The sequence below is a fragment of the Suillus clintonianus genome, assembly GCF_016758775.1.
Source record: "Suillus clintonianus strain FC179 chromosome Unknown DEU56scaffold_36, whole genome shotgun sequence".
NCBI classification, from domain to species: Eukaryota; Fungi; Basidiomycota; class Agaricomycetes; order Boletales; family Suillaceae; genus Suillus; species Suillus clintonianus.
The window spans coordinates 172107-185775 of NW_024539260.1; the positions used below are offsets into that span (position 1 = coordinate 172107).

General features: G+C 46.7%; 4 protein-coding genes across 4 annotated transcripts; 1 reads left to right on the forward strand and 3 right to left on the reverse strand.

The window, feature by feature from the left end:
- Window positions 1-1308: 1308 nt before the first annotated feature.
- On the reverse strand, window positions 1309-2946 carry DEU56DRAFT_804754 (uncharacterized protein). Its single transcript, XM_041353255.1, has 14 exons — window positions 2798-2946; window positions 2727-2736; window positions 2658-2677; window positions 2575-2607; window positions 2424-2520; window positions 2338-2366; window positions 2248-2278; window positions 2154-2186; window positions 2027-2103; window positions 1920-1974; window positions 1764-1862; window positions 1497-1706; window positions 1411-1436; window positions 1309-1350 (listed from the first exon to the last, which is right to left on the reverse strand). The coding sequence occupies exons 1-12, from the start codon at window positions 2855-2857 to the stop codon at window positions 1498-1500; spliced, it is 753 nt and encodes a 250-aa protein (XP_041208385.1). The 5' UTR covers window positions 2858-2946; the 3' UTR covers window positions 1309-1350; window positions 1411-1436; window position 1497.
- A 983-nt stretch (window positions 2947-3929) lies between these two features.
- DEU56DRAFT_354245 (uncharacterized protein) lies at window positions 3930-6117 on the forward strand. The gene is made up of 15 exons (XM_041345820.1): window positions 3930-4287; window positions 4346-4355; window positions 4405-4424; window positions 4476-4508; window positions 4568-4664; window positions 4721-4749; window positions 4812-4842; window positions 4902-4934; window positions 4984-5060; window positions 5113-5167; window positions 5225-5323; window positions 5384-5494; window positions 5552-5595; window positions 5656-5681; window positions 5736-6117. The coding sequence occupies exons 1-15, from the start codon at window positions 4234-4236 to the stop codon at window positions 5872-5874; spliced, it is 858 nt and encodes a 285-aa protein (XP_041208386.1). The 5' UTR covers window positions 3930-4233; the 3' UTR covers window positions 5875-6117.
- Window positions 6118-6791: 674 nt separating this feature from the next.
- Window positions 6792-8120, reverse strand: DEU56DRAFT_756174 (uncharacterized protein; the record flags this gene model as incomplete). The annotated part of the gene is made up of 8 exons (XM_041349991.1): window positions 6792-6872; window positions 6957-7000; window positions 7120-7173; window positions 7223-7312; window positions 7366-7583; window positions 7785-7883; window positions 7931-8037; window positions 8085-8120. The coding sequence occupies 8 exons, from the start codon at window positions 8118-8120 to the stop codon at window positions 6792-6794; spliced, it is 729 nt and encodes a 242-aa protein (XP_041208387.1).
- Window positions 8121-12093: 3973 nt separating this feature from the next.
- On the reverse strand, window positions 12094-12438 carry DEU56DRAFT_698197 (uncharacterized protein; the record flags this gene model as incomplete). The annotated part of the gene is made up of 1 exon (XM_041347271.1): window positions 12094-12438. A coding segment is annotated over one exon (345 nt), but the record flags the coding sequence as incomplete, so codon positions are not given.
- Between the last annotated feature and the right edge of the window lie 1231 nt (window positions 12439-13669).

Here is a 13669-nt window from a genome sequence, read left to right on the forward strand (position 1 = left end):
GTATCCAAGTATAACAATAGATTTCCGATCGTCAAAGCACTCTCTCGTACGCAATGACCTCTATATTTCTTGGTTTTACGCCACACTTTTCGTGAACACGTTGCAGTGGCTCGTTTTTTACCACACTTGGGCCTACACGCCACTTTTGCTGTGACCACTGACCTCCGAGTCGTATGCAAGCCGATTTTTCTCGTACCCTCATTGATCTCACCCACCGTCTTTCTCATCATCTCACTGCTGCATCGGATCGAACTCTCAGCCGACTTTCATACCCAAACATGCAGGTATGCACACTCTCCTCTGTCATTGTGTCGATTCACCTCTGACGTGTGTTTAGAGCACCGTTCCATCATCCCGACCCAAACATCGCAATTGCGTGCGCTCGTTCCTTCATGTAGGCTGTTTATCTTTTATCTGTCAACATCGCGATACACTTACACTTTTCCCTCTAGTGCTTCACAAACACAAAGGATAGTGCCACCCAGAAACATGATGGTTTCCTGAACGCAAGTCCTTTCCCGGTTCTCGTAAACTATGTCCCTAACGATGCGCTGTCAGGCTCCTTGTGCACTTCCTTCGCATCCCACCCCCAGCCCCAAGGATGTTTCCCCCACCAAAGATCCTAAGTTCTTCGCAGGAGTCACGCGTGCTAATGGGAAAGATAATTCTGCCTTTGCCAACAAGTCTTTGTCTTTTGTCTGATCATCACCTTCCTACAACGCGCTTTGTGGCTCGCAGTTTCCATAATATAACGCATCGTATGTACACATCTCTTCTATTTCTTACCTTGTACTATGCGCATCCCCATTGTTTGCATGAAACCCAGGATGAATCTATCAAGCACATTTCAGAACCCTTACATTTCAAAAGCCCAATAGAATTTCCATTGTCACGCCCTATCTAGATCAGCGATGCCAAGTGGAAGAGTTGTGATTATACGAACAATAGCTTTCGGAGACCTTCGACAAAAGCAGAACGCCACTCGCGCGTTGCGACGAACAACTATAAGTATCCATATCCATTCATATATTTGTCAAAAGGCCACTTCTAAACAAACGATCTTCGCTGTCCTGATTACTTATGCCCGTTAAGTTAGGTGTCTCTCCATGCGCCAAATTCTACTTCGTGATAAAACAAATGCAAGTCCATAAGTTAAGCATGTCCTAAACCCGACTCCACAAACGACGGAGAACAAGCTACGAGATAAGATATCACACCGTAGAGTCTGTAGGTAAGATGTCGCCCAAATAAATCCAGACGACAGCGTCAGTGGCGTGCGCATGTTGGTCCATATGCCAGAGATGGAGGTGCATGCGCGTGGCGAGGATCGCGAGGATAAAGACCTCCAAACTGTAGACGTGTTTGGGGTGTTGTCAGTAGAAATCCGCGACAAAAGTTAGAGGTGCATACTCTTCGAGGATGGAGTGATATGGAGACTGGGTGTGTGGAACATCAATGACTCAAAGATATTGAAGGGTATCGGGAGGATTACACACATCATAAAATATCATTGGTACAATGACGTTCACGGCCGAGAGAACTTTCGGAATGATAATCATTGTCAATGAGGGAAATATATGTAAGTTCTGACTCACGGAGGCCGCATACATAGTAGAATGTGTTATGCTTCAACAGGACGGCGTGAAGAGGGCCGCTGGTTGACCGCCAGCTCTGTATGGCACGTATGAGTGTGAGGGAGATTAGTACTGGGGAGAGTGTTAGCGTGTGTCTGTAATTCATGTTGCCAGTTCCCAGCAATATACCTAGTTGGAACACGAACAAGAGAATAAACGGCACGGTCAATTGGATGGTGTTCGAGATCCGGTAGCAGCCTGTGATACCTGGAATCGCGCTAATTGTAACTGTGAAAGTGGAGTCAATATGTGCGAATACTAGTGGGGAAAAGTGAGAGCACGAACGATTAGAAGTTGCAATAGCGGTAAACCACAGGCTGACGAATGATACAATGATAGTCTGACTGATTCATCAACCATGAGTTTGGGTGTGGCGAAGGCATGAGACTCACCACAAGGGTGGACAGCATAGCTACGAGCACCATTCTATTACTGCTCCAGAGTGCGTATGTTCTGAGCACAAAAAAACCTGAATGAATCGGATGAAGAGTGCGTGCGTATCGCGGGAGAAAGATATACATTCAGAGCCAGTGAGTGATATCACTGCAAAACCTGTGAGAGCAAAGAACAGCGCTCGGCAAGGACATGTATACAGCATGTACCATACACGTACATGTGTAAATATCGATTAACATCCGGCATTTCTGGCGAAGTTGCGGGGTAAGTACCGTCATGAGTAGAAGTGCGCTGCACGCTCACACACATTGACGTTCTCGTTCGGGACTAAGGCCACTGGGACGAAACATGTCAATTCATTATTGGGGAGATGTGAGCTGGAACTGAACGCACGATACATGTTCGTGATGACGAGACAAAAGGGGGCGTATCGTGTGATGATGTACAGGGCTTTCACTTTGGTCCAGCGCGACTGAAGCAGGAATGTCGACTTTGAACAGCACTGACACGTTATGCTGTGTCACTGAAAAATTGCATTACTTACCTCTTCGCGAAGTGAGCAAACATAATCATATGTCTGGGTCAACAGGTTTGATGGTGAATGGGAATAGTACGGGATAAGCCTACCCATAATGTAACTAGTATCGCTGAACTGTCACATTAGAATGAGGAAGAAGGCATTCAACCAGCACGCACTACATATGTACTGGTGACCACGCATGGTATATCTGTGAATATATTGCCTTCGTATTAAGAAAATGACGCACCCCAAAGTACTGCAGAATCCCGGCCGCTGTGAGATCGTCAGCCGAATACTCCATGTGCATTCGTTCGAGAGGTAAAAAACGGGTTTAGCGCACACATCATGCACCTTCTTATCTCTTATAAATTGGGTTTGAACCCATCAAGATTGACGTTACGCGCAGCAAGGATTAGTTCAAGCTCCGCTCCGCGTATCTGGGGGTTAGGCATGGGCGTGGTTGGGCGTCTTAAATGAAGTTTAGAATACGATCAGCGCTTGAAACTAGTCTCCATCTGACTGATGGGCCCTGATAATTTGGTGATTTTGGTGTAGGGTGTGTTGATGACACCGCTCCCTCACCCGGCTATATCATAGCACTGTCGCTGTGCGAAAGTGGTTGATAAAGGTGCAAAAAATAGAAGGATGGAGCCTGGTGGGTTGAGCATGTTCATTGAAGGGATATCATTCACGTTTCGCTTCAGATGTGTATCAGTTCGAGCGTTTAACTAGCAGAGATGCCTGATGAAAAAGTACTTTTCAGTGGTTTCGCAACATCAATATACCTGTGTAGGTAAATGATGGTGTCAGTGTCAAAGGCGTCTCTTCTGGGAGCACGGCGCTCCCGGATGTCATTCTGATTTGTTCACCAGTTCACTGATGACATTGGAGGATGTGGTGTGATTCTCTACGATACTGCGTGCACTCTAGGATGAAACGGTGAACTGCTCCCTCGATTTCGGAGACAATAATTATGGACAGTGAGGGTTATCAGTCTTGTATATGCAGTGGAGATGAATATTGATGATGAGAGAGCAAGACCGGTTTTCGATGCGAGAAGTTGGAACTTTGCGGGCAGCCAGACATTGTCAGAAATGCGGGCTATCATAATATTGACATGGAGTCCTCACCTGTTGAATTGGCTGCTGTTCTGTCATGCATTTCTTTCCAGTGGATGTGCCGTGTGTCCGATTTAGACGTCTTTGGAGAGCGAAACCGTCAAATTGTCTTAGTCGACACCAAGCACTGGTTTAATCATTCGTGACACCGAGAAAGTCACATCATTATTATGTATGTAATGATCACACACGTTGTGATGGATCAAATCTATTTATGTGTACCTAGACTACTAGTAGGTAACCTAGTACTTGGTCGTTTTGCGTCCGAATAGAGTCTTACTATGGCTTTGTTAGCAGTCAGTGCCAGTCACGGTGATCAACTGTAACTTCCATCAAGTTCAATGCCCCCGCCTAGTGCAGCCTAGTGCATGCAGTGATTACGTCGACTTTACATCACTCAGTGAGGCACTCCATCACGATAATCAAGGCCAGCTGACGAGTCCAAATATTTACGCCCCCATCTTGGCATCTTGATGGGTACCCGGTAACCCAGCTCATATATAAGAGATTAGAAGGTGCATGGTATGTGTGTGAAATTCTTTTTGTAGCTCTCAAATGAGCGCAGATGGAGTATTCAGCCGACGATATCGCAGCGGCCAAGAGTCTGCAGCTCTTAGCGGTGCGTCGCTTTCTTGATACGAGGGGAAGATAATAACAAATAAATAGTATAATACCAGTACCTATACAGTGCGTACCGTCTGCGCCACTTCTTCCTCTTTCTCACTTGACAGCTCAGTGGTGCTGGCTACATTATTGGTAGGCTTATCAGGACTTATTCCTGTCCGCCGTTAAACTTGTGTAATCCAGACCTATGATTATGCCTGTTCACTTCAAGAAGAGGTAATGCACTTGTTCTATGATATGCCTCAGATTTGACATCGATTACATGCTATTCACAGTCGACATTCCTGCTTTGGTCGCGCCGTACCAAGGTAAAAGCCTTTTATATCGTTATACGGTTTTCCTCCTTTGGTCTCATCACCATGAACCTACTTCGTGCGTTCAGCTCAAGTCCATAAACCCCGATGATGAATTAACATGCTGTGCTTCAGGAAGCTTCACACCGAACGAGAAAGCCGATGTATGTGAACGTATGGCGGACTTGTCGTCTGATGAGCAATGCTTACTGCATGACTTCCTCAGAAATGCCGCATGTTGATCGATATTTCCTCATGTACGTGCAGTGCATGCTGTATGTCTGTCTCTGCCGAGCATTGCTCTTTACTCTCACAGGTTTTGCAGTGATATCACTTACTGGCTCTGAGTGTATATCTTTCCCTGCGACATACACGTGCTCCTGATCTGATTCATCCAGGCTTTTTTGTGCTTAGAACATACGTGCTCTGGAACTGCAATAGAATTGTACTTGTAGCCGTGTTGTCCACCCTTGTTGTGAGTCCCATGCCTTAGCCACACCCAAGCTCATGGCTGATCAATCAGTCAGGCTATCATTGTATCATTTATCGCCCTGTGGTTTACCGCTACTTCCACTTCTCATTGTTCGTGCTCTCACCCTCCTTTACTAGTATTCGCACATGTCAACTCCGCTTTCACAGTTACAACTAGCGCGATCCCAAGCATCACAGGCTGCTACCGGACCTCGGACAGTGTCCACATGACCATTGCGTTTATTCTGTTGCTTATTCTTCAACTGGGTATGTCGCCGGGAACTGGCAGCATGCATTGTATAGGCGCGCTGACTGGCGCTCTCCCAGGACTGAGCTCCCTAACACTAATGCGTGCCATACAGAGCTGGCGGTCGACCAACAGCCCTCTTCACGTTGTCCTGGTGAAGCATAACATATTCTACTACGCTTGCAATCTCCGTGAGTCAGGACTTACATATCTTTCCATACTCATGGTGATGATTATTATTCCGAAAGTTCTCTCAGCCGGGAATGTCCTTATGCCAATCCTGTTTTCCAATGTGCGTAAGCCTCTCAACACCCTCCTGCATGATCGAGTCATTGATGTTCCGGACACCCAGCCGGCATTCTACTCCTTCCTTGATGGGTATGCACCCCAACTTCCGTTGCGAATTCCTGCTGACAACTTGAAACACACCAGTTTGCAGGTCTGTATCCTTGCGATTCTCGCCACGCGCATGCACCTCCATCTCTGGCATATGGAACAGCACGTGCACGACACTGACACCCTCATGTGGATCTCTTTGGAAAACAGATTGCCTACAGACTGTACAGTCTGACGTCTTATTGCGTGACTTTTTCCGGTGTCGTTGGTGTAGTGAGACCTGGTCGGGGTGGCTTGGTCGGGTTTGGAACACGCTTAGCTTGTAGGATAGCATTCTTTGTCAGGAAGAAGAATCTGACGCAAGGAGAGGAACCGTATTCGACGGGTATAAGTAATTATGATAGCGAGGATGATTCAGATGAAGACTTTTGACAAAATGTATACGAATACTGTCGGTGTGATATGGGGGTTCCTATCGAACATCTTTGATAAGTGTGAAACGAATGGAGGTCAAGGTAAATACACCGTGACACGGCACGAGCAAAATTCGAGCACTGAAACAGCGAAGGATTGCGAGGGAAATGATGCGGAACTCTGGTTGTTTGAGCAATGTGAAGTTCAGCGTGATATGCTCAAACGAGCTGCAAGGACTAGGAAAGAAACAAGATCCTACTTAAATTGTCGTTCAAGATGTATTAATTGCTGCACTGCCAATTAACTACCTGTCAATAAAACGTGTTAGCATGTTGTCAGTAGGCTGTGGTTCATGATATGTATGTACTAGACCCTTGCCAAGTTCAATAACGCCACGGTTCTGACTGCTCTTTTGTAGTAAAGTTTGTGATGGACAAGTGATGAAACGCGAAAAGCGCTGAGCGTCATTGATGGGACAGCGTGAGAGGTGGCGGTTTTTGTGTTCCCTGAGGTCACATAATCAAAGGCCTTAGGCTAGTGGGCTAAGGACAATGCTAGGCCTTTCAAAAAATAGCAGCAACTCACTGACAGGTACAGGGATGGTTTATTAATTATGACAAAAACTCTGGAGTACAAGGACGTACAACATGCAGTGCACATGTTCCCGCCCATCATATCTTACACATCGTATACAATAAGCGCACTCGCAATGTGCGCTTGCAGAGCCCCGCGACCCTTTCATTCCTTGCCCACGAGGAAACCGGCTCGCTGTGATATCGTAGGCTCAACAGATCTCATGGCTGCTGGTTGGTAATGGTACTGTAATTGCGAAAAGAGGAGAATTGAGGTCTATAGGATGGGTGAGAAAATCGCTGCAAAGCACTCTACACATAGTAGACTTACGCAGATGCTGACGAGACAGACATTCATGAAGTAACCGGCGATATCTAGGATCATGCGTCAGCTATGCTTCCCCAAACAACGTTACTCTCGAGGTACCGATGAAAGTGCCTTATTGATCTTGGTTAGGGTGACCAAATTCATGTGCAGGGCCACTGGTACTTACCAAATGGTGGAGAATCCGGCATACTGGCCCTGATCTGCGGAAGGGCAAAAAGGACTGTAAGTCTGTCAGTGGCGCATCTATCAATCCTCTGCGGCTCACACACCTGCCGTCGAGGTCAAGATAAGCCCATCATTAACGTTCACACGGAACAGCACCAGGATTGTCATCCATAAAACAGTAAGAGAGAGAACCCCTATAGTCCGATTAGAACAAGCCGGACCATACATGCTAGGTAGAAACTCTTACAGTTTGTGACAACTAGGAGGAGGGCAAACACCTTCACCATTTTTTGCCGGTCGACAGTTAGTGCCAGTGCATACAATGTCTCCCCATCTACTATAGTCGGATAAAACACACTGGAACCGATCCAATTTACCATACTTCCATATCCAATCACACCAGATATCGGCAGTGATTGATTGCTGTCGGTGTCAATGGCTAATAGCGATACATATGCAGAGTGCCTGCAGGGAGTCAATAATGCCAATAAAGGGGAATGAAGCAATGTCCCGCCGATCAAATGGGTAATAAAGAGTCGATACTTGCTTCTGCAGCGTATACGGAAGAAAAGGATCGTTGGACAAAACTGTATCATATTCTTCTGCTGGTAATTTCCTGGAAGATGTTCGGATCAGTGTCCAGTGCAAACATGAATTAGAGCTCACCTTCTTCCGGGTATGTATGTCACTGGTGGAGGATTTCGTGTCATCGACAAATCAAACGTGCCTATTGGGGCTGTTACATTCCAATGTGCACTGGCATTTCTAACGAGCAATGTGAGGTCAGCTTCACAGAGAAAAAGTCCACTTACTCGTTCAGATACAGTGCAATGTTGTTGACAAATTGATTTTGAATACAATTATCGTTCGATGAGCCTGTATACTGATGTCCGCAGGCGCCAACAAGAGACCAGTGAACCTGAAGGCCTTTAGATATAGATGCACAGGTGTCAAGACGATACTCACAGAAAATGTCTGTCCATTCAGGTCGATTGAAAACATGTCAGCGAGGCTAAATTATGTCAGATTTTCCCTGTGGATAGCAAGAACAAAGTATTCACAACACAAGCTGTGCATGAGTAGTTAGCATGGATCCACTAAATTTTATGTATGCAAAATTACACCGGGGGATCCGCTGACACGGAAAATATTCAATGTGGCATCATCCATGCTCACTCGGGTTCTGAAGTTCGCGTTCAGATAAACCTGCGTGAGAAGGATGGAGATCCCTGCAAGCAAGGCAAACATGATCCCCAAGGTCATTACCGGCCCATAACGTATCAAGACTGGGTTTCGTCCTATTATGCGTTGTAGCCAGAGTAGCATAACTGTCCTTGAGGGTGGAAAGGTTGGCTGATGTGGTGTTCAACTGGCAGCTCACTTATAAGCGATATCACCTATCTGTAGAGAACGCACTAGACAGGGATATAGGTAATTCTTGGCTACTGATGTGATGTCTGATCGTATACTCACCGGAACAGCCTTTCAATCATTCTCACGAAGGAATCGGAAGGTCGAGTATCTAATGCCATGGATTCATGACGGCAATAACGGAAATTCATCTGATCTTGACGTGAATCATGACATTCCGATTCTTGTGACGGAGGGACGAATACTGTAAATTAACCGGTTAGCAACAGACTTCATCTATACAAGGGCAAAGAAGGTTTGCGATACGTACATAGAGCCCAATATATTGTTTTGACATTGGCATTTCTGCAAAGGGATGTATGTGCCAGGCTCGTAAGTGATGCGTGACCCCACATCCAACATCTGATCCATCTCAGACAGTCTTGACCTTCTTGAATATGTCAGATCCGTGGACGTTGGTTGGCACTTCATTGAAGATGTCAAAGAAGGGAAGTCCTGCGGTGGCATACACTTTGATGTCAACTGGGGTTGAGGGTGCCATCATTTTGGTGATATCTTCGAAGCATGCCGCATTCAGGACTTGAATGTTGAATATTTTCGCACCCTCGACATCCCAGATACGTGGATTGTTGTGGTCTATTCTGATCGCCTGCTTGATCGTCCTCCCAGTGCCAAAACTTATCATTGGAATTAAATCCTAACCTCCCCCTCGCAGTCTCAAGACCAAACGGATTAGCAATTACTGGTCCAGCGGATTCCTTCCTTGTCTCGCACCTGGAATTCGAGGGAGTGTGTTAGATAACTTTCCCATAATGTGCTAAGTTGGCCTCTCAAGTTTGTCTTGGACTTTCAGCGCTGTCTGAGTCACTACTGACGATCGCGACAGGCAAAATGTACAAATTGCCAGTTGTTGGGTCACTTGTTTGGCATTCTTCGAAATCAAGTACTATCAACGCACATGAGAAGACCTCACCGACGGTCCGTCAAATACTACTTCCAAATAAAACCTTGCCCGTACTTGCTAATTCGCTGGTGGAGAGACCAGACATGGCTTCTAGATCAACACAACTCGCTGTGTCAGCAAAGAAATCAATATCGACACCCATCTTGACCTTGAAGGGTCACATTATTCTATCCATATCCCACGTTCTGGATGGCAAGCAAATGATCAGCGGATCTTGCGATGAGATCACGGCAATGGAACCTTCCAGCGGGTAAGAAGATTGAGGAAACGCGGGATGTTTGTGAGAAGGGAGTGCGTGCGGAGGAGGTATCAAGGGATGAGTCACGGATGGCGAAACATTACTATACCTACAACGGGGAACTTAAAGTCCTTGAGATTGAGACAGGGATCATGAGAACGCCACTCACAGAAGATCACCTACATCGACATCTCTGCAGACAGCACGCTGCTTGTGGGCCATACGATAAGACAATGCGAATATGGAGCTTGTACACTGGTAATTCGTGGCCGGTCCATTTCAGAGTATTGAGTCAGTGGGGGATCCAGCGACGGAAATGACCACGGAAGGGCTTGCCGACTTGCTGGCGAAAAGACTAGTCATGGCTTCCAGATAGAGACCAGCAGCAGTAGAGGAAACGATTTCGATACCCGTGGTGACCTCAGAAGGCCAAACACAGTTTTCCATCCATATCACTTTACGGATGGCGAACGAATAATCAGCTGCTCTGAAGATAGTACTGCTCGCCGATGGGACCTAGAAGCTGGTAAAGAGATTGAGAAGGTGTCAGTGTCGGAGGCATCTCTTCCGGGAGCACGGCGCTCCCGGATGTCATTCTCATTTGTTCGCCGGTTTACTGATGGCACTAGAGCGTGTGTGATTCTCTACAACACTGCGTGCACTCTAGTTGTCGGTTTTGTATATGCGGTGGAGGTGAATATTAATGATGAGAGAACACCGCTTTTCAGTGCAAGAAGTTGGAACTTTGCGGGCAGCCAGACATTATCAGAAATGTGGACTATCACAATATTGACATATAGTCCTCACCTGTCGATTTGACTTCTGCTCTGCCATGCATGCTCTCTGGTGGATGTTTGAGGTTTGAAACCGGAGACTCTTAAACGTGCATCGCACCAGCAGGTGGTGGCATTTGTGTAGATCGATGATGAATGAGTTGTAAGTATAAGCCACGACAATCGAAGTAAACTCACCTGTATTGCGTGGCCCAACACGGGACACGACAACGCCACAATGTGATGGGGTCGATTTCATGATTGTGTGAAAATTGATGCTGCCACTAAGCTTCAGCTAATAGATATGGCTGTCGTGGCCCTCCAGTGGGACAGTGCTGTCGTTCACTTAGTGCCTATGAATTGACTCGACGGAGGCCTCTTTTTCAGCCTTCGAAGTTTGTAGTTCTTTTGGTATAAAACTAATAAGCTGGTCTTGAAGCCTGAACCGAAGGATGAACCAAGTGATTTAGGATGCATACGGTATGAATTATGAACTGGAGAGGATTCAGTGGCAGTGCGTCTGGATGTTACATAAGAATTACTACTACACTCAGCGCCCGCCGGGGCTCGAGTTGGGCAAGTTGCCTCACATCAACGTTAAGTTACTCACCACGTTGTGCTAACCCCCGGGTGGGCTCATTCTCCACACTGTGGGAAGTAAAAACACTGAAAATGAATGTATAGAATACTGAAAGTCAACGTCCAGAACACTGACTTTCAGGGTTTTGTGTATTTTGACCGCAGTCTACGTTGTAACTAGAACATAGGCTGTGCGAGAATTCAGTACCTAGAATACTGAAAGTGACATTTTTCAGTATCAAAAACACTGAAACGGGATTGGTACACCAAGTAAAAACACTGAAATTGTGATGTTCGCGGTACTGCAAAACAGTGTTTGAGACATTGCAAATTAAGAGTCTGCAATACTGAATATTCTCTATTCCGTTGGAACACTGCTCAGGACACTGAAAATTCACTGTGCGCAACATTCATAGTGATTGGAATAATGATACATTCACGATGCGGAGTGGGCAAGCATTACATGAGAGTGGGCAAGCATTACATGAGAGTGGGCAAGCATTACATGATTTGGTCCAAGAAAAAAAGAAATAATGATAGCGAGGCATTGAGGGTCCGGCATACCGAATGAGTCCAGAGTGTATCGAACGAGTCCAGAGTGTACCGAACGAGTCCAGAGTGTATCAAATAGCAGGTTGCCAGCAGTCCAAGGTGTATATGGCCACCACTCGCAAGACAAGTCAAGTCGAAGAAAAAAGGTCAGTACTGTCAGTGCCGGGCGCGTTTTCTTCTGACTTCCAGTTTATCCCGAACAACCACTGCCTTAGTTTTGCTCCGTGTCTCCCTGCATGTATCAGGTCTTGCAGCAGGCGACTGGAAAAGTTTTCAAACATGCAGGCCTGAAACTACTATGCGAATACAAAAGGACTTACTGGTGGCACCGAGGAGAGAGGAGATAGCCGGTTAGAGAGCTCGAGGGCATTGGCATGGCGTGAAGGTCCAGGTTGTGGAGGCGGTGTGGTCTGAATAAATGTATGGTCAGTATATGCTTGTCAAATGAAGTGAAAGTACCTCTGTGCGCCAAGTCCGGTTGCGAAACCTCGGCGGACCATCTTGAGCTTCCTTGTGACGGATGACAATTGTGTTTGACTTGGACCGCTGAATGTTCGACCTGCAGATCTGGTCCAGTTCTTCGTCCGAGTCTAGTGCAGGATGTAGCCAAATCCCAGCCTCTCTGCTTTTCAACAGGATCGTGTGAGCCTCTGCGATACTGACATTGAGTTGATGGGCAATTGCACGAGTAGCAACATATGGAACCAGGAAAGCATGAGTGAACTTTTTGACGTCGAGCGGCCGAATAGCGTCAAGAGGAATGGTGGATGTGTGAAACATGGCTTCTAGGGCGTGCACAATGATGTGCTCGCCCTTTGAGCCGAAACTATTTGGAAGAAAGTTATCAGTAGCCAATCAATAGAAACACAGTACTTACAAGCCAGCGCTCGACAACTCCTTGATGAAAGCCGTCGTAGGTCCCTTGTCTCTTGCAAAAGCAAGAAGGAACTCCTCCTCTGTAACTCCCTTGTTGCGGTAATGGCGGGAAATGCGATCCAACAAGGTTGTCCAGACGATGTGGCTAGCTCGGGCGCTGTGATCTGAGAGGATCTTAGCAACATCAGCTGTCAATGACCACGTGAAATTGTTGAGGTCAATGAAATTAACTGATACTGGCCAACCGCATTCTGCCACTTGCTGACTGTAGTTCTGACAGCTGGTTGTCAGATGCGATATCTGAACAGATGTGAAGTGTGATGCGGAGAACTGTGCGACCATATTCTCCTTCCTTGTGGATGTGTTCTGCGAGACTGCGGAACATATGAATCAGCTGTGGTGATGGTGGAGAGGGAACAAGATCTTCGCAGTCCTCATTCGGACAGGTGTCCGGAATATCCTGTGGTGAGAAGCTGAATGAAGGGCGCGGGAACGGTGGGGGTGATGAAGGCAGTGGGGGTGGTGGGGGTGATCTAGAGTTGTAGTGAGTCGAAGAGGTAACTTTGGCCTTCTCTTTCTCCAAGTTCTTGCGTGGCACTGGTCGTGGCCGAGGTTTCGTAACTGCCGGTGGTTTGGCCCTCTCGCTATGAACTTGTGTGACAGCGACAGTGGTGATCTTCTTGCTGGAAGTAGTTGCTGTCTGCGACTTCGTGTTAGTGCTCTTCTTTGTCACTTTGGCAGTCTGGCTAGTGCCGGTAGGTGCTGAGGGTTGGGTGACACGTCTTTTGGACTCTGGAACGCAACATTTAGTGCAGGTAACACAGCATTGGAGTGCAACCTCACTCAAATAATCATCGACTCGTTTCTTGAAGAGCTCTGCGATATCGGCAGGCAGGCCTCCTTCACTCCCTGGCCCAATCTCCTCGGAGTCGAAGTCTTCATCTGACCCAGGGTCCGTTTCACTACTATCATCTGGCTCAGAGTGAGAGCGAGCTGCGGTAACTGGCAACTTAGCACGGTTAGTGGATGTATGCACTCGAGTGGACTTGTTGTGCTTAGAGAGGGAGATCTACAAATAATATAGTCAATGGTCCAATGATATGACTTCATCACGTACCTTGTTTGAGCTCGGCTTGTCATATCCCATCCTTCTCCTATAGTTGGTATGATTTCGCAGGAATTGCTGCAAAAAATCTTT

Bases quoted from the DNA above. Each gene is read 5' to 3' on its own strand.
- DEU56DRAFT_804754 (XM_041353255.1), bottom strand. From the start codon at position 2,857: ATGCACATGGAGTATTCGGCTGACGATCTCACAGCGGCCGGGATTCTG. The intron at 2,187-2,247 runs GTACGTGTATGG...TTGCTCTCACAG, and splicing joins GTTAATCGATATTTACACAT to GTTTTGCAGTGATATCACTC. The intron at 1,863-1,919 runs GTTCGTGCTCTC...CCACTTTCACAG, and splicing joins CGCTATTGCAACTTCTAATC to TTACAATTAGCGCGATTCCA.
- DEU56DRAFT_354245 (XM_041345820.1), top strand. From the start codon at position 4,234: ATGGAGTATTCAGCCGACGATATCGCAGCGGCCAAGAGTCTGCAGCTC. The intron at 4,425-4,475 runs GTAGGCTTATCA...TGTGTAATCCAG, and splicing joins TGGTGCTGGCTACATTATTG to ACCTATGATTATGCCTGTTC. The intron at 4,665-4,720 runs GTGCGTTCAGCT...GCTGTGCTTCAG, and splicing joins CATCACCATGAACCTACTTC to GAAGCTTCACACCGAACGAG.